The sequence below is a fragment of the Hipposideros armiger genome, unplaced genomic scaffold (genome assembly GCF_001890085.2).
Source record: "Hipposideros armiger isolate ML-2016 unplaced genomic scaffold, ASM189008v1 scaffold_210, whole genome shotgun sequence".
Classification (NCBI taxonomy): Eukaryota; Metazoa; Chordata; class Mammalia; order Chiroptera; family Hipposideridae; genus Hipposideros; species Hipposideros armiger.
Window position 1 is genome coordinate 433,648 of NW_017731560.1, and position 22,749 is coordinate 456,396.

The 22,749-nt window shown below is 46.2% G+C and overlaps 1 protein-coding gene across 1 annotated transcript in view; it reads left to right on the forward strand.

The window, feature by feature from the left end:
• Positions 1 to 22,749, forward strand: part of XPNPEP2 (X-prolyl aminopeptidase 2) — a 30,776-nt gene that overhangs the window by 4,432 nt on the left and 3,595 nt on the right. Inside the window, exons 2-19 of the mRNA XM_019653911.1 lie at positions 1,128 to 1,201; positions 2,682 to 2,792; positions 3,969 to 4,032; positions 5,052 to 5,156; positions 5,409 to 5,495; positions 6,374 to 6,520; positions 9,650 to 9,751; positions 10,356 to 10,437; positions 10,689 to 10,884; positions 11,642 to 11,731; positions 13,242 to 13,351; positions 14,075 to 14,152; positions 15,425 to 15,496; positions 17,579 to 17,639; positions 18,984 to 19,053; positions 19,556 to 19,660; positions 20,095 to 20,154; positions 20,678 to 20,754. Of these exons, the coding sequence (XP_019509456.1) occupies positions 1,128 to 1,201; positions 2,682 to 2,792; positions 3,969 to 4,032; positions 5,052 to 5,156; positions 5,409 to 5,495; positions 6,374 to 6,520; positions 9,650 to 9,751; positions 10,356 to 10,437; positions 10,689 to 10,884; positions 11,642 to 11,731; positions 13,242 to 13,351; positions 14,075 to 14,152; positions 15,425 to 15,496; positions 17,579 to 17,639; positions 18,984 to 19,053; positions 19,556 to 19,660; positions 20,095 to 20,154; positions 20,678 to 20,754 (1,691 nt within the window). The remainder of the gene's footprint in view (positions 1 to 1,127; positions 1,202 to 2,681; positions 2,793 to 3,968; positions 4,033 to 5,051; positions 5,157 to 5,408; positions 5,496 to 6,373; positions 6,521 to 9,649; positions 9,752 to 10,355; positions 10,438 to 10,688; positions 10,885 to 11,641; positions 11,732 to 13,241; positions 13,352 to 14,074; positions 14,153 to 15,424; positions 15,497 to 17,578; positions 17,640 to 18,983; positions 19,054 to 19,555; positions 19,661 to 20,094; positions 20,155 to 20,677; positions 20,755 to 22,749) is intronic.

Sequence of the window (22,749 nt, forward strand, 5' to 3'; positions counted from 1 at the left end):
TTCTTATTGGTGTATGCAAATGCAACTGATTTCTGAATGTTAATTTTGTATCTTGCTACTATACTAAATTCATTTATCAGTTCTAACAGTTTTTTGGTGGAGTCTTTGGGATTCTCTATATATAGTATCATGTCATCTGCATATAATGAGAATGTTACTTCCTCCTTTCCAATGTGGATGCTTTTTATTTCATTTTCTTGTCTGATTGCTGTGGCCAGAACTTCCAGAACTATGTTGAATATAAGTGGTGAAAGTGTGGCAAGTTTCAACTTGTTTGGTGCAGTCAGTCTGTTGTGAGCTACGGTTGAGAGAAGGTGTGTTTTAAAGTGTGCCATAAATCATTCTTCATTATGACAATGCACCGTGTCACACATCGCTTCTGGTATACGGCAATTTCTCTCTAATAAAAACATTACGGTGTATCCTCATCCACCTTATTCACCAGATCTGGCACTGTGCAACTTCTGGCTCTTCCCCAAAGTCAAAACGATTCACTACATCAAGGTAGCCATGACATTGCAGCTAAAGACATTCACAAAAGAGGAGTTTCAGAACTGCTTCAAAAAGTGGCAAGAATGATGGGATAAGTGTGTTTGAAGCGAGGGGGAGTATTTTGAGGAGGATTAATGGCAATGTGTCCTTAAGTGTAGTAATTTTTTTATTTACACATTCACCATATTGTTTGATCACACCTAAAATTAGATTTATAGAAGAGTACAATGAGGATTCAGTGATTATTTAGCAAGATACTCTAGAGCATTTCAAAGAAAATTTGATCACAAAAGTTTAATTTACACACAACTTTTCTAGTTCAGTAGACCCTGAAAAGACCCAATTAGATTACAAGGAAAAAATTGATTTAATGAGCACTGAAACCCATCTAAAAATGACAATCACTTGTTGACACATCATGTTTCTTTGACTGTGACCCAGGGTGTCATCCAATTCAGCTTGATTTCCTATGAAATGTAATTACTTTTATCCTTAAGAAGAGTTACACAGCATCGTGTGTTTCAAAGGATGGAGGCCCTGTAGGGATGCAGAAGAGGGTTGGGGGAACATGTCCTTGTGCTCTCTAGAAACTATCTGATCTCTAAGTGACCCTGGATTTTTTTTCCGGTTTCTAGCTTATGCCTGGGGCCATCCAAAGCCAGTGGACCTAAAAACAGAGGATGTAAGAAACTGTTCAACCAGCCCTCAGGTGAGGCCTTGGCTGGGCTCCACCCTGGCCCCCATCTCAGCACCCCCACCCCCAACCTGACCCAGCCCTGCCGCACAGCTCCCATCATCCTCCCCTTCCCCCATTGGCTCAGTTGCTACCCTCTCCCTTTCCAGCCTTTCTCCTGATTTTTGTACTCTGGAGTCACTGTTTCTGATTAACACCCCTCAGGGCAGGCAGCACATTCTTATGTGCCTGACCTCCATTCCAATTCCTCCGTCCCACCCATTCCCAAAGCAGGTTATCTCTATAGTCCTGTCTTGGGCCTGGGCAGCCCTGCTAGGGGGAGGGGGGAGGGGCAAGAAAGAGGGCAGAATACCCCCAGCTAACCTTTGGCTGAGTCAGGCAGAGGCCACGCACGAGGAGGATGGGAGGAAAGAAAGCAAAAATTCTAGAGGAATAGCAAAGGGGGAGGCACAGAAGGGAGGAGTGGGGAAGACAGAAGGCTAGAAGAGCCAATGGAAGGGCAAGAGAGGGAGATCTAGGGTGTGAAGACCCGGAGAAGGCCCAATAGACTGAAGTTGAAAGGTCACCAGCTCCCTGACTGGAGAACAAAGGGATTCTTTCCACCACCAGAGTAGGGCAAAAGAGCTTCCCCAGTCAGGGGTGGGTCAAAAGGTGAAAGCTAGTGAGCCTGCCAGCAGCCACTACAGCTCAGGAGTATATAGGCTTGCAAAGTCAACTTTATGAGACCACTGAGGCAGGCAGGTAGGTGGACCAGCGAGCACCTTTACATTAAAACAAGCATGGATATATTGTGGAATACAAGGCAAAACAAAACAACCAAAAAAAAATATGCTTTTTATTTTAAAGATAAAGCAGCCTTTAAAGAAAATTTTGGCTTGGAGGGCATCTTTCTGGACAATGTCCCAAACTGCTTCGGGTACTTATTATCTCTCCTCTGCCATTGGAGACTAATGAGTGGAGACTTGAAAAAGTCCCTGGTTGCCAGATGAAATACAGAATGCCAAGAATTTCAAATAATGCATAATGTTTTATATAAGTATACCCCAAATAGTTCATGGGACATACTTATACTAAAACATTATTCATTTTTTCATTTGAAATTCAAACGTGACTGGGTGGTCATCTGTATTTTTATTTGCTAAATTGTCAACATTACTTCCAAGGTATCCAAAGAGAGACTGCCCCACCGACCTGACCCAATGACGGTGCTAAGTCCCCTGTAACTCTCACCCACACTCCTATCCCGGACTCAGGTCCCATTATTATCACAAAGGGCTCCTCTATAAGCAATTCAACACTTCCATCTCTGCTCAGTCCAGGCACGTTAATCTTCTAGACTAACCGATAATATTACCTGCCACCCCATTCCTCTCCGTGCTGGTCCAGCCTACCCACCCCAACCCCTGCTTAAAGAGAGGCTGGTGGCTTCTCCATCATTTACTCTAAGCAATGTTTGTCTGTGTGTGTGTCATGGTGTCTTCTTGTCACATGTCAGTACCTTCCAAATACTGCGGTCAATACCACAGCACAGCTCGCAGCCCTCCGTGAGCAGATGTACACCAAGAATCTCTCTGCCTACATCATCCCAGACACGGATGCTCACATGGTAAGGGATGGCTTCGCCCCCACCTTTGCCCTCTGCGCTACACCCGGTCAGCCTATGAGAACAGGCCACAAACAGGAGGCTGTTAAGACTCCTGAAGTCAGAGACAGGATTTAACAGGTGAAAGGGAAGAAGTGGGGAGCTTAGACATGGGAGTTTGGGGCAGCTGAAAGAATATAATCCTTTACATAAGAGAGAAGACATTGCCACATCTTCTTGACCTTGGGCAATGAAACTATAAACAACTTCAGAGTCAATTTTGATCAATTCCTAGATGGCAAATCCAGAATGAATATTTAGGGCACCCTACCGTAGAAGGTTGGAATGTGGGCTGGGAATTTGACTGAAAGAATGCTAAGCTCCCTTACAGCTCAGCCCTTCCCATAACCTAATGGATGGAGCATTGAAATTATCCAGAACCCCAGACTAAATGAGTTTGGGGTGTAAGCTGGGGGAGAAAGAGCAGACAGAAAACAAGATGGTCTGAAGAAGAGCTGCTTTTCCCAAAGCAGCTTCCTTGCCCACCCATCCCACCATTTCCCACCACTGGTTCTACTTCCAACCCATCCACCTTCTCAGCACCAGCTCAGTTGGAAGAGAAGGAATTTTCAGTATCAATAAGATTAATTGAATTCGTTGTCCCACCTGCTGGGAAAGAAAAAGAACCTTGGGTAAGTGTCTGAACCTCAGCTTCCTCTTCTGCAAGATGGGAATAATGAAATCTGTCTCTAAGGATCATGAGAATCAAAATACAATAATGTGTAAAGCCTTCTGCAGAAGTTATTTATGATGTACTCAGTGTACTGCGCTGACTGAGGAGGGAGGGGGACAGCTAGAGGGGAAAAAAACCCCTCTAAAAGACATGATCCCAGAAGAACCAAAAGACATGATCTCAGACTGCACAGAATTTGCATTCTGGCCTGGTAGACAAGACTCTTGCAGAACAGTCCAGTGCTAGATTGTGGGGTTTAGACTCCAAGAGATACAATTGCTCAAAGGAAGGGATGATCCTGAGAACGGGGATGAGTTCCAGAGGGCTTCCTGGAAGATGTGTCCAACATGCCTGGGCTTGTAGGACTCATTAAATCTGATCATAAAGAACTAGGATGTGGTTGGGAACCTTCCATGTGGAGTCTGACTTAATGAAGAAGGCTAATGATGGTGTCACTGATTTCCTAGAACGAGTACATTGGTGAACATGACAAGCGACGTGCGTGGATTACAGGCTTTAAAGGGTCTGCAGGTAACAGCCATTACCTTACTCTCATTGCTTCTGTTGTTTGACCCAGAGGTGGTTACAGATACCCTGGTGTAGCTAGGTCCCAGAAGCCAAGGACCTAGTGTACACAGGCTCCTTGCTATTCTTTCTACCTCCCCTACACCACTCCAAAAAGGATCAGCAGGGCAGATGCCTCATCAGGTTCCCCAAGGCACACATCTCATAGCCACACTTCTGCATGAGGCAGATGGCCTTCCTGATTTATCTCCCATGCTCTCTGCCTCTGCTGCAGCCAGGCCCAACCTAGCACTCCCTGGGTTCCTTTTCTGGGACAATCGATAATTCTATGTCTAGCCACTAGGAGCCTGCTGATTCCCTACACACAATGGCTCACTTGCGGACAAAGTTTTACTTTGCTGGTCCTTTAAGGGGCAGCATTACTTAATATAGCCACATGAGACACAAATGTAGAGGCCCTTTATGGGGTCCCACTTTCCGAAGGAACCTCCCATCCTGATTCTGGCCCCTTGAATGAAATCCAAGCTTTGCTTGCTGATCCTTCAACATTCCTCCCCTGGTCTTCAAGGTGCCTTGCCTTTCCCATCATGGGCCCTTCTCTTTGCCAAAGTTGCTGGGTTTTCTCTGCCTATCCTCAGTTAAGCCCCTAGCTTTGTGTCCATATAAGACACTGAGTCTTGATACTGACTACACCATCTTTCCTGAGAGCACCTATATGCAGCATCAACTCTTTTGGACTGCCAAAAGCAGACCCCCACTTGTGCTAAAAGTCTTAATGACCCCCTTTGGAGAGGCCCTCATCACAAAGCAGAGATGCCTGACCCAAGACACTTTCTTCTGGCTTCTTCATCCTTTCATCAAGGCTCTCTAACATCTCCTGCCTCACATCCTTCCAATGGAGGAGAGAAACACTTCCCAGAGACCTCTGTGACAGTTTCAGTGCCAGCATTGTATTGCACATGCACTAACTAAAACCACATCCTTCACCTTCACCCTTGCCTCCAAGTTTCTCTGTTCTGCCCCAGGAATCGCAGTGGTGACCATGGGGAAAGCAGGTCTCTGGACCGACAGTCGCTACTGGACCCAGGCTGAACGGGAGATGGACTGCAACTGGGAGCTCCATAAAGAAGGTAGAAAGATGCATGGGTTTGTCCTCCAAGCCCTGAAACCTGAGCTAGACTTGGTGGCCTACAGGTGAGGGGGTGCATGTAAGGCCATGCTGGGTCCCTATGGGAATCTGGGGAAATCCGAGGCCATCCCTAAACTTTGAGGCTGCTATCAAGGAGGACACACGTGGCAAGACTCACAGACAGAAGCCTAGTTGGAAGGCCTAGGGCTGGCTCTGGAAGTAACCTCTGTGTTCCTTCCTGTCTTTTTCTCAGTTGGCACTGCTCCCATTGTCAACTGGCTCCTTACCAACATTCCTCCTGGAGGGCGCATAGGCTTCGACCCTTTCCTTTTCTCCATTGGTAAGTTCTTCCTTCAGTCCCTACATTTGCCCACACCAATGAAGGTGACTCGACTTCCCTGGGTTGTAAAGAAGCATACCTTGATAGAAGGAGGGTCAGGGTGACTCTAAAGATAGAGTGTTTGAACTTGTGGTTGTAGAATATTTTGCAATAAGGATATATTCATGGATTATGTAATGACAATATATTTAAAAGAACGCATAGATTTTAAGTAGAGTGCAGAGACCCAACCTATAAGACTCAGGGAATCATTAAGAACTAACAGATGAATAGGCTAGGATGTACTTAAACCAGAACCATTCTCTGGGACCTGAAACTCTACCAATTAGGACACTAGAATCACTTGGTAGCCCTCTTTTGGAATGCAGCTTGGAAGGGTCAAAAGAAGTGAGGGATTCTGAGTAAAGAAGCACAGTCCACTCCCCACAGGAATATAGCTCCCTAAGCTCTGGGGGCCAGTCTGCCACCCAAGGATAGAAACATGTACTGAAAGGCTCCCACTTCAAAACTGGCTTCTTTGACAGCTTTTCCAATGTCCTACACATTACCATTCCTTTGGGCTGTGGCATTGAAGCTCTGTTAAAATGGATAGCACCAAAAGAGGGCCCCATAGCCATTGGCACTTAATAAGATGAGCTTAGCCAATTGGCTGTGGACAGCATTGGGGTGGGCTCAGGGAAGTTAGGCTTTGAAAGTGGAAAGAGGAAGGTATGAGGACAGGACCTAGGAGGGTCAGACTGCTTCAACAGGCTCTGGGCAGCTGGGCCTACAGAAACTGAACAGGGGACAGAGTGGACAAGGACTAGCTTTGCTTGAGTCACAATTTTTCCTGAGGTGTAAATGGGCAGCAGACAAATGACTCCTTCCTGTTTCTGCAGGCTCCTGGGAGAGTTATAACAAGGCCCTCCGAGGCTCTGACAGAGAGCTGGTGTCCATCACAGACAACCTTGTGGACCTGGTGTGGGGGTCAAAGAGGCCTCCAGTTCCAAGTCAGCCCATTTATATCCTGCAGGAGAAGTTCACAGGTGATTCCCCTAAGCCAGTTCTTCTTCCCAACATGTAGCAACATGGGTCTCCGCTACTGCTCCTTTGGCTGAAAAATTTGTCCTAAGAGGTAACAAATCAATGGTTCTGAAATCTTCATGTACACCAGAATAATCTGGGGTGCTTGTTTAAAATGCATATTTCTGGACCCCCTCAAACGTGAGTCCAAATCAAAAGGTCCTCAGACCTTATTTAGAAATGCTGAAATAAGGAGTATTATGAGTTGAAGTAAGAGGGAGCAGGAAGGGAAGGAAACAAGGGAGTCGGAGAAAGATGAAAAAAAACCTCACCTTTTTGAAGAGAGAAAAAACATGATGTGAGTTGCTTGCCTGGTATTTGAGATTGGTTTGTACTGAAGCATTCAAACCTTGACTTCCAGCCCTCCTGTGATGAGGACTTTAGATTTAGGATGGCTGGAGTTGGGTGGGCCGGGGTAAACAAAGGGAGTAGATAACCTCAGGGTCAGTCTGTGGCACAGATTAGGGTGTGAGTTTCGGCTGGACCACAAAGGAACATTAACTGACCCCAAAAACTCTATCAATAATCATGACCCTGTTAACACCATATAAATACATCATAAAAGAACAGTATGCTCTGTGATTCTTGTAAGTAGTAACTCAAATCCTGGCAGGACCAGGCTATTGACTGTGAATCAGTGTCTTGGCCAACACCATCCTCCACCTTCCTGAGAATTCTGAATACGCCAGTGGATTGGGGTTCCTAAGAATATTGGGCAATCTGAGAGGCTCCTTTTTTACGTGCGGCCCATGCACATCTGTTGTTTGGAAAGGAGTAAAAAAAAACAGGAGTGAAATTTCAAAATAGCAGGTCTGATGAAACAAGTTAAAATTGTGTCCAATTTTCTTTATCTGTTCTGACATACATTGCAGAATCATTCTTTCTGCATCTCGACACAGTTTTTAAAGAAACTTGCTATCCAAGACTGTTCAATCAAAAATAAAATTTACCTCATTCAAATAAACAAAGTTGCAGTTATGTCGGGAAGGGGAGAGAATAAAGGATAGTGGGAGACAATTTGTGTGAGTTTTGTCACTTCCCACAAGTTAGGGGAAGCCGAGCCTTCGTAGGCTGCTAGTTTTCAAGAAAGAGCCATCCAGTGCCAGAACTGGGCCTGGAAACTCAAGAACAGAGCTCTTAAGTCTCTAAGGTTATAAAGTTGAGAGAGACTGTCTCCCCAAGCAACTCATAGATTTTAAAGGGCAGAAAGGATAAAGGGAAGAACATGAAAAGTTAGTCACTCAAAGATACCTATATGTATCAGACAATTTAAATTTGCTTTCATTAATGGTCTCAAAAATGTATCATATCCATAAACCTTGAAAACAGAATTCAGAGTGAAAGAAGCCAGTCAAGAAGGCCTCAGATTATGTAATTCCATTTGTATGAAATATCCAGCAGAGGCAAATCCATTGAGACAGAAAGCAGATTAATGGCTTCCAAGATCTGGGGGAAGGCGGGAATAGGGAGTGACTGTTTAAGGGCTACAGAGTTTCCTTTGGGGATGATGAAAATGTTCTGGAATTAGATAGTCATGGTGGCTGCATAATCTTGTGAATGTTCTTAAAGCCACTGAATTCTGCACTTTAAAATAGTTAAAATGATATATTTTATGGTATGTGCATTTTATCACAGTAAAATAAAATAAACCTAAACATGTATTATATCCAAAGCTTTGGTTCTTGTTGAATCATTTTACCTGTTTTCATAAAGTGTTTTTTAATGACATTAAGTTATTTATGCTAATCTCTGAGACCAACTAGGACTCTTTTTTTATTGGGGAATTGGAGGAGGGGAACAGCGTTAGGGAATCGGGGAAGGGGAACAGACAAGTTGCTGTCCTTTTGTTCTTCAGTCTAGTTGTGGAGGACGTTGCTTCGCTGGCCCAAGTTGGCACCATCATTGCACTCTTCCCGCGTGAGGCAGATCAGTCGTCGGCTTCTGGACAGCGGCTCACGGCGGCTGCTGGCCACTCACGCTGGCTGCTGGCTACACACAGTAGCCCATGGCAACCCACTGCAGCAGAGGCTGCAGCCTATGCCATTGCTGGCGACTCATGGCAGCCCAGCTCCAGGTTGAGCTCCAACTAGGACTCTTAATGTGTATGACCTTCTGCCAGTAAATTCCTCGCCCTGCTTAGAGGTAGACTCTTTACATGCATTACAGGGAGCAGAAATAAAATATGGAAACTAAACTCCTAGGACCAGGATACAAGCATTCCAGAAAGGGCAGCTCTGTAATACCGTGTTTAAGGACAGGTTTGGAGACTGACAATATTAGCAAGATAGTCCAGTGTCTATACAGATTAAGAGTGTGAGCCATGTAGTCAAACAAACCTGGGTTCAAATTTCAGCTCCACCTCTTGTCAGCTATAAGACCCTAGATAAATCACTTTAAGATTCAATTTCCTTATCTGTAAAATAGGCCAAATAAAAATTAAAACAATAATGTACATGAAGGGCTTTGTCCAGATCTGTGGCTTATTAAGCAGAGTGGTTACTGCAGAGAAGAGGCTTAAACATGACCCAGCCCTATCACTTTTCCCTTCAACTAGGGCTGCTCTCCTGATCTCTGTTCCGCATGCATATTTATTGCTCAGAAAGTTATACCAGACTTACTATACTCCAAGACACCATTCTATGTGCATTACAAATATTAATTCATTTGATTCCCCACAAAAACCCTATTGAGGTAGATACTATCATTATGATTCAATTTTATTTTACACATGTGCAAAATAAGACACAGAGGTGCTAATTAATTTGCCCAAGGTCACACAGCTAGTAATGACAGAGCTAGGATTTGAACCCACAGAGTCTGGGTCCAGAGCCCATGTCCCTAACAGTTACACAAGTAAGAGTTTGCTTAAAGAAAGAGTTCCAGTGCTTGTTTGTTTGTTTGTTTTGTTTTGTTTTGCTTTTGTTAAATTATTTTGATTATGAAATACACATTTTTTAGAATTAGTTTCAGCTGTACAACTCTAGTGCTTTTAAAGAAATGAAAAACTATTGCCCTAAGGGAACTCTGTTAGGAACAGAGTGTCAGAGACAAGGTATGTCACTTATGCTTTCTTTGGGCTCTTTTGCTTCTAGGGAGCACCTGGCAAGAGAAAGTATCTAGCATCCGTAGCCAGATGCAGAAGCATCACAAGGCCCCAACTGCTGTGCTTCTATCGGCGCTTGATGAGACAGCCTGTGAGTACATGTAGGCACCTGGGTCTCCACAACTCCCAAGCCTCCTGGGCCCTGCAGTGCAGGAATCCTCCCCAACCACCAGGTGCCCACCAGTTTTTTGAGCTCTGTGCCCATGGCCTGTGAGAACTAAGAAGGGGAGGGAACCGGAGATCATGTCTGCCAAAAAAGGCAACCAGGAAGCCCAGGGCAAACTGGGGCCAGCCCCCAGGTCACTGCAGGGATAGACTGACCACAGCAGCAAAGGTTTCAGTTTCATGAAAGGGAAGAGACCCAGCAAATACGTCCTAGCAGCCTGGCCATCATCCTAGGGCACTCACACACCCAGCACACCTGTTTTCAGATAATCTGGGAACCCACTAAAACTGCGTGCTGACTGCTGGCTGGGTATCTTCATTTTTTGAAAGAAAGGGTCCATAGCTCTCATCCGTGCCACAGAGACCCCCACCCACCCACCCAAAGACTAAGAAACATGCAAAGGTAGATGATGCAGGTGTGCTGCTGGCAATCTTTGGGGTCCAAAGCAAACAGCGGGACAAAGGCATCAGATGGGCTGGGCTCAGGCAGCTCAGTCTCATAAATAGTCTCCATCAATCCTCTTCCCCAGGGCTCTTCAATCTTCGCAGTAGTGACATCCCTTATAACCCCTTCTTCTACTCTTACACACTGCTCACGGACTCTTCCATCAGGTATGGCTTTTCCTTGGCTTGCTATGGCGGACTTCCTCCAATTTCCATCTCTCACTGCTGCACCACTTACCCTGTCTCAATATGCAGCCTTACAATGAGCTTAGAACTTTTCCTGACATCTTGATTCCTGTTCCCACTTACTCGAAACCTGGTCTGCTCGGCTCCCTGACCTTCAGCAGCAAAGGTCCTCTGGTCCTTTGGGTTGTCCTTAGACACCGTCAGGACCCTTTCAATCTTGCCTTCACACCCAGATTATTTGTAAACAAGAGTCGCTTTAACTCTGAGACCCTGCAGTATCTGAACTCCAACTGCACAAGCTCCATGTGTGTGCAACTTGAAGATTACAGCCAAGTCCATGACAGCGTCCAAACCTATGCCTCAGGAGCTGTGAGGATCTGGATTGGGACCAGCTACACTATGTATGGGCTCTACAAAGTGATACCTGAGGTGGGTTTGCCAGGCCCTAGCCTGGGCCAGGCACTGCCCCCATTCTAGCCCTGGTAAATCTCACCTAAAGTGGTGCCCTCAGCCATTCAGGCAGTTGTTCAGTCGACAATGGTGCAGTGAGTCCCCTTCTAGGCCTCCCTGGGAAGAGAAGGAAGAAGAAGAAGCCGGATGTCTGTCCACAGAGAGCTCAGAGATTGTCAAGGAAGCTAAAGGGAGTACAGCCTGGTAGAGCGGCTTTGAGGTTGCCAAACCTGGGACTTGAGTCCTGGCTCTGCCCCAAAATGGCTGTGCAACGACCTTAGACAACTAACTTAGCCAAGCTGGGCCTCTGTTTCCTCACCTGTAAAATGGCAATAAGAATCTCAACCTCAGAGAAGTCGCTCTGAGGAGCTTTAGAGTAGATAGTGCACGTAAAACCCAGTGCTCAATAAATGGCAGATGTTAGGGTATGATATGTGCAGGGAACTCACACTGTCAGAACAGCCCATCAACTGGTTGGGTCCAAGCTCTTATCCGTCTCAGAGTGCTGGTGGGATCCAGTGTCAGGGAGGAATGGAGGAAGGGAGGGAAGAAGGCTAAGCTGGACTTGGAAGACTAGGAAAGACTTGTACAGCCAGAAAGCACACAAGTAAAGGTCATTGCCACCATAGGACCTAGCAAGTCTACCCTCAGCCAGGCTTTCCTACCAATCCTTTTCAAACACTGCTGCTGTGCACTGGAGAGGGTTCCCAAACCTTTTCCTCTCCGCCTTTGACAGGAGAAACTCATAGCAGACACCTACTCCCCAGTGATGGTGACCAAGGCGGTGAAAAACAGTAAGGAGCAGACTCTCCTCAAGGCCAGCCATGTAAGTCCATGGGCAGGCAGAATAGCCTTTTGGGAGTTCCTGGTTTGATGGGTTAGAAAGGAAATCCTGCAGGAAGAGCCTGAAAATCCCCTCAATGAAACAAAGAAGTGGACACAGAACTCCTGGGTACCTACTGGTGCTTTACTCCCATACTCCCAGCATGGTACATTGGTTTAAAGCACAGGCCCTGGAGCTAGGGTGTCTGAGATCAAACCCCAGGTCCTCCACTCACCTCCTTGAACAAGACGCTTCACCTCCCTGGGCCTTAGTTACTTCATCTGTGAAATGAGGATCACAATAGTACTCAATAGCACAGGATTGTCTTGAGGATTAAATAAATAAATGTAAAAATATATATATATAGTATACAATATATAAACCACATATAACATTACAATATAAATAATACAGTCATACCTCAGTATCCACAGGGGATTGGTTCCAAGACCCCCTTGGATACCAAAATCTTCAGATGCTTAATTTTCTTATGTAAAATGGTGTGGTATTTGCATATAACCTATGCACATCCTCCATATACTTTAAATCATCTCTAGATTACTTATAATACCTAATGAAATGTAAATATGCTATAAATACTCATTATAAAGTATTATTTAGAGACCAACTTTCTGAATTTTTTCTAATGTATTTGACCCGTGATTGGTTGAATCCATGGATATGGAACCTGTAGATACAGAGGACCAACTATATATAATAAATACTCATAAATGATTAATATATGTTTATTTTAAATGTTTATAATAATGTATAATCAATATACAATCATATATTATATAAATATGTATATACATTTACATACATATAATGTGTATATACATATAAATATATACTTATATAAATATGTAATAATCATATACATTATATAAATCTATAATTTTATATAAAATAGAATTATATATATATATAATTATTCTATTAATGATACATGTATTGCTTTGAGCACCACCTGGCATAGCTCAAGTGTTAAATAAGCATTTTCTATAATGATTTCCTCACCCTGGCAAGAGGATGGCTCACTCTTTTGGATAGTCCTGTTAAAATAAGGATAAAGCACCTCATTTTAGAAAACTTCTTCTTATGGAAAATTTTAAATGTATGTAAAGGTGGAGAACATAGCATAACAATCCCCATGTACCACCACCCGGCTTCAACTGTCATCAAGTCATGGCCAATACCATTTCGTCTGCAAGCCCACATTCATTACCTCCACTTCCTTACCCTCTGCTGCTGTGTGAGCTTAAAGCAAATCCCAGATAGTGTATCTTCTCTTCCGACAACACATCAGTATCTCTAAAAGATAAAGACTTTTCAAAACATCATCACACTGTGATCACATAAACATTAACAAGAATCCCTTAATATCATCAAATAACCCGTGAAACCCTCGAGTTCTTCAAGCTCAGCTTCCAGAGCAGCCACCTGATCTTGTCCTTCCTGAGCCCTGCCAGAGACTGTTCCTCAGCAGGCTTCTCCACTTGCCTCACTCCAGGTGCGGGATGCTGTGCCCGTGATCCGCTACTTGGTCTGGCTGGAAAAGAACGTCCCCAAAGGCACAGTAGATGAGTTCTCAGGGGCAGAGCTGCTGGATAAATTCCGAGGGTGAAGGACTACAGCTCTTTTTTGGCTATCTTTTCATGTAGGGTGGGGACAAGAAGGGGGACTTGGTCTCCTTACTTAGAGAGAAGGAAGACCCTCTTTGTATTGGGGGTGCCTCTCTAGACCAAGGAGTAACAGGTTCTTGGGTGGTCCCAGTGCTAGGCAAGAGGTGTTGGATTACGCTCTCCAGCCCCCAAAACTGCAAAGGCAACAACGCAACTGCGCTCCCTCTTGTTTGCTTCAGGCATAAGCCCGTTCTCCCTGGGGTAGGCTGACTCAGGCCTGTTGGCCCCTGGACCATTCGAGAATATCAAGTTGAGGAGGGAGGTTTCTGAGGGCACATTTGGCCCAGGCCATGGGCAAACTATAGATTTGAGGTGCAGGATGCTGTTCCAGCATTGGACGGCGGGGGGTTAAATACAGGAAGCTAAATTTCTTCACTCTTGCTTTAACACGAAACAATGTGAATCATACAGACCTTGGTTTCCTCATCTGTGAAATGGAGGTGGAAAGAGAATGACTGATGTCTACAGTCCCTCCTTCTCTGACCTTGAATGGTCTATAAGTGGCATGCTGGGGCTTGAGAGGATGGAACCAGGAGGTGGGGCTGGGAGAGTCTGGCTGAGTTAGAGGCAGCCATGACCTGCATTTGTTCTTGTTAGATATTCTGGACCCCTCCTAGCCCATGAGCCCATTCATTGACCATACCTGCCTTGTACTTTGCAGAGAGGAAAATTTTTCCTCTGGACCCAGTTTCCAAACCATCTCTGCTGGTGGTCTGAATGCTGCCCTGGCCCACTACAGGTATTTCAGGAGAAAGACTTTTCTAGAGCTCTGTGGGAAGATCCAAGTGTATGTGAATAAGGAGAAAGGGGATGGAGGAGAGAGTGCTCTGGGACCTGAGCCCATATTAAATGTTGAGGACTTTAGCACTATGGGGGCTATAGGTGGGGAGTGGAGTTCAGCCAGGGGTTGGAAGTTTCCTTGGAATTAAAAGACCTGAGCAATTATTCCCCCAAGAGGCTTGGGCTTTGTCAGTGCTCAAGGCTGAGGGATCTGGAAGGGAGGCAGGGCTGCTGCTGGATGCTTTTCTTTAGAGTCTTGTGAGTTATGTTAGTTAATTCTTAGAGCTCACAAGTGCATAGGGAGAAAGGCCCATTCCTTCAGCCTGAACCAACCATGGTGGGCCCAAGAAGTAGGCTGGCCAGGTGTTTGGCTCCACAGAAAACAGACACCTGCAGACCTGCCTGATGAAATTTGGGAGGGCAAGTTGACCAGATGCCTCAGCCTTGGGAGGGAGAAGTCAGACACCCTCCAAGTGCTGGCCTGGCCTATCCCAGAATTCCCTGATAATACTGGTATGTATCTTGTACCCCACCTTGTTGGGCCAGGGTGGGGTAGAAGATATATACCAGTATTGTCCCCCAGAATCCACTAGGGAGAAGTCAGACTCCCTCCAAGTGCTGGCCTGGCCTATCCCAAAATTCCCTCTCCCAAGGCTTCAGGTGCCTTGGTCCAGCTCTTTCTCCCCACTAGAGAATAGCAGTGTAGGAACGTCTTGGCCCTACAAAATCTTGCTCTCCAGGCCCACCCTCGAGTATTCACCCTTCCTGTTCCCTGGCTTCTCAGGGCTCTCTGCTCTGTATGCAGCAGAGGTTAGAGAAAAAGCACTGGACTAAGTCAGGGTCCAGGCTCAGCTCCCTCCCAGCTTTACCACATGGCCTCATGCAAGCCCCTAGGCCTCTGCAGGTCTGTTTCTCCTTATGTAAAAGGAGATGGCTGCACTGGGTGCTCTCTAAGTCTCTCCTAGCTCCCACATACTGGGCTCTTTCCTTTCTCTCTTCCCCTGGGACCAGGAACTTGCTTGTGAAGTGCAAGATAAACAGATGCACACTGAGGACATTAGTGGCAGAAGCTGAGTACTCTCCCAGGGCCCTTTGGGAGATACTGACTTTCCCAAAGAAATCAGCCTAGAAGCCCAACCCCACGGGTGGGGGCTCTTCCTCTGTTTTCACTCAGGACCCCCACAGTGCAGGGTTAGGCTGCTCCTTTTCTCAGCATCTCTCCCATTCTCAGCCCAACCAAGGAGCACCACCGCAAGCTGTCCTCAGATGAAATGTACCTGGTGGATTCCGGGGGACAATACTGGTACGTATCTTCTACCCCTCCCTGGCCCAACTGTCTCAGCTCAGACACCCTGGGCCAGCCAAGAACTGGCCAAAGCTTTCCCTTCCTGGACATAGGTTCTTCATCTGAGAAATAAGAGGCTTGCATTGACTGAGCCTGAACATCCCATTTTTACACTGGGGGCAGAGGCGGGGTTCTCTGCACAGTGGGAAGCACACAGAGACCAAAACAGTGGGGCTTCCCATGCAACACCTCAGTGAGAATCAGGAAAAGACTTCCCTTTCTCAAATAAAATGTTTTTATGCTCACATATTATTACACAGTCTGAACAGCCATGCTTCGCAGCTCTGCCCAGCTGCACAGACACTACATCCATATTCTCACGCACTCAGGCACAACCCGGACAGGGCCTGTACACCACCAGCACCATGCATCCCCCTCAGCCCTCTTCCCACCACCACTGCATGGGTGAGGTGATCATGTCAGGTTGGGGGTGGGGGCAGACCCGGATCTGCAAAAGGAATAGGCAGGTAAAAGAAGCAATGTCAGGGGACACCCAGAGCGCAGTTGGGACAGGGTACACCCATCAGCGTGGCTATGTGTCTCTGAGTAGGTATGTGCTCATGTTCTTCTGAGTGCATGCACAACCATGTATAAGGCACTCTCCTATGTAAGACGGTGTTCTCCCCCTGTGCCAGGACTCCACGATCTGTGTGTCCATCTGTGTGCTCTCACTGAAATCAGTACAGAACCATGAGGTGAATGGCATCCCTTTAGATGTGTTACCCTTATACAGTGCACAAACGGAACACCCGGATATGATGGCCATGCAAAATAGGCTAACCCAATTCCTCCCAAATGTGTGACCAATCATTCACCCCGGAGCTGAGATGAGAATTGCTGGCATATTTTCCCTTCTCCTCTAGGAAGCAAGTGGACTGTGGGAAGCTTGGAATTGGGGAAAGGAAGGGGTGCCAGAACTGATGGAGGTGTAAGGAGTAGTTTCAAGCAGTTTGCCATCCTCTATCCTGTGGAAATGGTGAATGCGCTAATGACAAAAGCATTCCGCATGTTCCAAGCACAGCTCTGGAAGCCAGCGCAGCAGGCACTCAGCTTGACAGCCTTTCCTAGCTGCAACTGTGTCTCTGTGTGTACTGGAGACCGTCAATATGCAAAGGGGAAGTTAATTTGTGGGGCGTTGCTGGATTGGGGTACACTCAGAGCAGGGTGAGGCCCGTGAAATGGTCACCTCACTTCCTCTTCTCTCCTTCTAAAAAAGTCTGCCACGCCCTGTGACCTGCTCCCAATGAGGGCTCCCCAGGGCCCTGAGACCATTTAGCTCCCTCCCCCTCTCTTCTCCCTGGAGTGAGGAGGTGGCCACATCAGCCATCCTGGGGGAACAGCTGCAGATGGTGTTCAGGAGTCAGACATTTTGGCTTCTGGCTTCAGTTCACTGGGACTCTGAGCACATTTTTTCATCAGATCCATGTTTACAATGGAGAGAACTGTGGAGAGTGAGTGCTTGCTGCAGGCCTGGTTTCACTGAGGCTCAGAGAGGTAGACAGCCTCCTGGCCTCAATTGCCTCATCTGTGAAGTGGGGATAATGAGGCCTGCTCTACCACAGTTCCCAGGGAGCTGCCCCAAGGGTTCTACAGCTGGTAAATAACTATCTCAATGTGTGAGTGTTATGATTTCTATGGACCTCAGTTCCCCCATCTGTACAAATGGGACAATCCCCTCCCACCTCTCAGTAAGCCTGGAAGAAGCCTTGCTTTTAGAGCCAACCTGACCCAAGCAAACCCAGGTTTACAAACAGCCAAAATGGTGGGGGGCGTGGAGGTGGAGTATGCTTGTGGGGAATCAGGATTGCCTGACAATATAATGATTTGAACTTGATAGCTTTGCAGAGCTCCTTCACACATAGATGCGGAAGATGGGCATTTGATGATGGCAGCCATTTTTTTCCCTTTCACCCCCTTCCCCACCACCATTCCAGCCATGCTGCTCAAACCCCAGTGGAAAGCACACAAGAAACACATCACCATGATCCCTGTCCCCAGATATTCAGCAGAATTAGACATGTTGATTTTTCTTTTCCACAGGGACGGAACCACAGATATCACCAGAACAGTCCACTGGGGCACCCCCTCTGCTTTCCAAAAGGTAAGCATTGAACCCAGATTTCCCCTACCCATCCTCATTCAAGGAACACCCACGAAATCATTCCACTAAGAGCCCTTTCATCTCACAGAGGCTAAAACTGAGGCCCAAAGAGGTTAAATAGTTTACCCACAGTCACACAGTAAGTTAGTATCAGAAAACCCCGTCCTTCCAGCTGCTTCTCCAGAGATGTTTCAGGCTACTAACAGAACTCCACAATCTGTGTTACCACCTGTGTGTCTTCATTGAAATTAGTACAGAACCCCGAAGTGATTGGCATCCCTTTAGATGTGCCCAAGCTTATCATCTTCCCCTTTCAGTAAGTCAATGAACAAATATTTATTTGGTGCTAACTGTGTGCCTAGCCCTGTGCTCAGCAGAACGGAAGAAAAAAGGCATTCCAGGAGGAGAAACGTCACAAGCAAAGTCTCGGAGGTGGAAAGGAACTGGAAGTTTTCAGGAAGCAGTGAGGGCTTGTCTGCCTAGTATAGAGGCTGAGACCTCATCTATGTGTACTAGTTGCAGCTTAGACGTTATGCTGAAAACAGAGAAAAAAACCAACACGGGTCAGCTTCAAGGAGCTCATAGTTAGTGGGTTGAGTCTGCTGCCCAAGATTGTTGTGTCCGAGATGACAAGCCCGTATGTGTGTGTTGTGGGGTGGGGGTGCTAAGAGGATTCACCACGTCACCACAAGGAGTGAACAGGAGAAGAGATGTCTGTCAGCCCACCTTCCTTCCTCTTTCCACAAGTTAACAGCCCCGACTGAGCAAGGCTGCCCTGCCAGATTATCAGATCCCAACCTAAATTTAAGGCCTTAAGAAAACTAAAGGACAGTCATAATATTGGTAATAAGGGCACAGACCTCAATTTGAGCATTTACTCTGTTTGGAGCACCTTACGTGCATGCGTCTATCTACTTCTCCCAGCAACTTTATGAGCCGGTACTGTGACTGCCACATTATAGACAAGAAAAATGAAGTGCAGAGACATTCAAGTTGCTTGCTCAAGGTCTCAGAGTTTGTAGGTGACCAAGTCAGGATTCCAGCCCAGGGAATTTGCCTCCCAAGCTCCTGCTGTCACAGCCTTATCTTACCACCACCTACAAGCATCCCTGTGGGCCAGACAAAGAGTACTTACATGGACTAAGCCCCAACTTTGGACAGGTTCCCCTCAGCTTCCTCTGGCCTTCTTCCAGAACCTGGGTGACCACACATAAGCATTCACCTCCCCCCCTAATGTCCCCCACAGGCCTGGGCCCACACACCTGTGTATACACAGACCAAGCAGCTGGAAACGCCCAGGCTCCCCATCTTGTGCTCCATATTACTTCTCCCTCTCCCCATCAGGAGGCATATACCCGTGTGCTGATAGGAAATATCGATCTGTCCAGACTTGTCTTTCCTGCTGCTACATCAGGTAGGTTTCAAAGACCTGGCTGGACCCAGAGCCTTAGGCCCCGATTTCACTAGACCTACGCCACCAGCCTGGGGTGTGGAGGCCAGTGAGGCAAGGATTATATCATCATCCCGTACATTGTGTATATAGGAAAATCCAGACCAGAGAGAGAAAGAGGGATTTGCCCAAGGTTACACAGAGGGTTAGTGGGAGAGCCAGGCCTCCTGACTCCTAACCTAAGGGTAGCTCAGAGGTGGGGGAAGTTGGTGTGGGCTGTGGCAGTCATGGGAGGATCCCTGAAGGTAGATGTCTTGACAGATGGGGAGAAATTGTTGTAGAGTTGTCCGTCTGGGTAATGGGTACACTGTAAGTACTGCTGGAGACAGTGCATGCTTACCTGCCTCTCAGAAACCCCTCTCCACAGGCACAATCCTGGTAGTTGGCTCTGAAATGAGAAATCAAGAAGGAGCAAGGCCAACAGTCTGCGGTCCAGCCAACTGACTGGGTGCCATCTCTCTTCCAGGACGAGTGATAGAAGCCTTTGCTCGCAGAGCCTTGTGGGATGTTGGGCTCAATTATGGTCATGGGACAGGCCATGGCATTGGCAACTTCCTGAGTGTGCACGAATGTAGGTGTCTCCACAACACTCCCCCGGGGTCCCCTCTCTTCTGAAGGTGGTAGAGCCTTTCACAGTTATGGAAATGGCCAAGACCCTCAGAGATGCACTGATCTACCCAAGGTTACCCAGCTGGTGGTAGGTGATGCTCTGTGGGGTAAGTGAGAAATTCTGGCACCAGGCCACTCCTGCTACCTGCCTGGCATCTGAGAGGGCCTCTGAGAGAGGAGCAGATCAATGCTTAGTGGCTGACTGGGATAAACTCTGCAGAAGTAAAAGCCAGAGCCAATCTGCTCTGTACCAGCCCCAGGTAGACAATGATGTGGTAGACAAGTGCTGCTAGAGATTCCCGGGGACCCCCAGTTCCTGCTGTTCCCCAGAGCCTGCCAGTTTCCAAGTTGGTAAGTACAAGAAAGCTGACACTGTGCCCACATCTCCCTTTCTAGGGCCAGTGGGATTCCAGTCCAACAGCATTACCATGGACAAGGGCATGTTCACTTCCATCGGTATGACTCTCAGGCTCCTCCACCTCTCCCCTCCCCAAGACTAGCCCAGGATTGCAGTCTATGAAATATGACAGACATAGGCACACCCAGGCTCCGCTGCTACCCTCCCTCACCTCCCCACTCCCAGCCCTAAATGGATTTTCCCACCCTAACCCCAGGCCCCTGCCGCCCATATCCTCATTTTGCCCTTGGGAGTTTGTTCCCAGCTGCACATCAAAATTCTAGTCTCCAATCAAATGTTGGGGTAACAGGACCGTGGCACACAGGGAGATGGGAATACCTCCAGGACCCAAGTGAACCCTGAAGTCTTTCCTGCTGGGCTACAAAGGAGGGTGAGGGAGTTGAGGCCTGGCAGGTGCCTCTGGTTTATCAGTGAGCATCTAACAAATGGTGAGTCTGTCCCAGCCACCAGCCAAGGGCAACTAAGCAGCTGTGCCCTGTAGCCACTCCTCAATTGATACAGGAAGCCTAGGCTCAGGTCCCCCCCCCCTGATTAATGCCACCAGCACCTCTGTGTCTCCAGAACCTGGTTACTATCACGATAAAGAATTTGGGATCCGTCTTGAAGATGTGGCTCTCGTGGTAGAAGCAAAGACCAAGGTAAAGTGCCACCGAGATGGGCTAGAGGTTTGGACAGCATGGCAGTGACTTTGGGCTGTGGGTAGGTGGGGGGAGGGTAAGGAAGGTCAAAGGAGAAGGGCTTCTGAATGTGTAGACACGAGTTTCTTTGAAGTCTTCCTTAGCTCCAGAAAATTTCCATAAATCAGATTTTCTCAAACCTGTTTGCACATTAGAATAGTAAAATCATCTGTAGAGTGTTTTTTGTTTGTTTGTTTGTTTTTTTAGCTGAGCCATCCCGCCACCTGTTGGCAGCTCACGGCTGCTCAGCTCGGGCTGACTCGAACCGCTGTTGCTCAGAGCTCAAACTCTTGAGCGAGCTCTTAACCAACTGAGCCACTCAGCCGGCCCCGAGTGTTTTTTTTTTTAATGATAATACCCAGGTCCCACTCCAGACCAAATTAGTCAATATTCCTGCCCTAAATCATTGGTTCTCAGAGCATACAATAATCACCAGGGGAGCTTGTTAGAAGTAAATATTCCATATAATAGCAACCAAAGAGATAAAATACCTAGATACGAACTTTAAAAGGCATACATGGAGAAAATCTCTACTGAAGGACATAAAAAAGTGTTAAATAAATGGTTCTCTCTGGAAAGAAGCCTCAACATTATGATGATGTCATTTCTCCCTAAATGAATCTATACATTCAATTTCAACAGTGCTAACTGGATGCTTTCGTAACTTCACAAAATGATAATAAAGGTTATTTGTAAAAATAAACATGTAAAGATAGCAATGGAGCTAGGAAAATTCTGGAAAAAAAAAAGAGCAGTAAGGGAATCTGCCCTCTCAGACATTAGTGCATGATATGAAGCTACCATAGTTAAAACAGTGTGACACTGGAGATGGGAGAGACAGAAGTAACAATGGAACAGAAGATGTAGTACAGAAATTGACCCTCTAAAATCCATAAATAAAATGAAAATTTAGTTTATAATAAATCTGGCATTTCAAAACAGAAAAGAAGAGAGAGATTATTTAGTAAATGGAAGGGAGAACAAATGGCTAATCATTTGGGGATGGAGATAAAACTGAAGAACCTCACTATTGCACCAAAATGAAATCCCAAATGGATCAAGGTTTAAATGTGAAACCATAAAAGGTCTAGAAGAAAACCTATATGAATTCATTTAGAATCCCAGGGTGGAAAAGGGCCTTTCTATGCAAGATTCAGAAGCCATGAAGAAAAAGATTGATAATTCTGACTAAAACATTTTTTTAAAGGCTATATGGGAACAATACCATAAATAGTTCAAAAGATGTATGACAAGTCCAGCATATATGTCAGAGAAAGGGTGAATGTCCTTCTTTTTACCATGAGCTTTTACAAATCAATAAAATAAAAATAGGGAAAACAAGGGCACCGGGTTAGTTCAGGTGGTTAGAGCGCAGTGCTGATAACACCAAGGTTGCCGGTTTGATCCCCACATGGGCCACTGAGCTGCGCCCTCCACAACTAGATTGGAACAACTACTTGACTTGGAGCTGGTGAGTCCTGGAAAAACACACTGTTCTCCAATTTTAAAAGATGGAAAACAGAAAAAAAAAACAAGCAAAGGACGTGAAGAGGCAACTTCAACACAGACAGATGGTCCGTAAACGTGAAAAGATGCTCAACTTAGTTCATAAAGAAATACAAATCAAAACAACAATAGAATACCATGCTTCACCTATCCGATTGGCAAAAATGAGAGACTTTGGTGATATCCAGTGCTGGTGAGTTTGTGGAGAAACAGGCACTCCCATACACTGCTGGGAGAAGTACGAATTGGTACTACCTTACTGGAGGGCAGTTTGATAGTATCTATCGAAATTCCTATTAAAATTCCTGTACTTTTTGTTTCAGCTTTCCCTCTGCCAGATATATGCCTTCTGGATATAGTCCCAAAAGTTCACCGATATATTTATACACAATGATGTTGATTGCAGCATTGATGGTAACAGTTTAAAAAGTGGAAACAACCTAAATATCC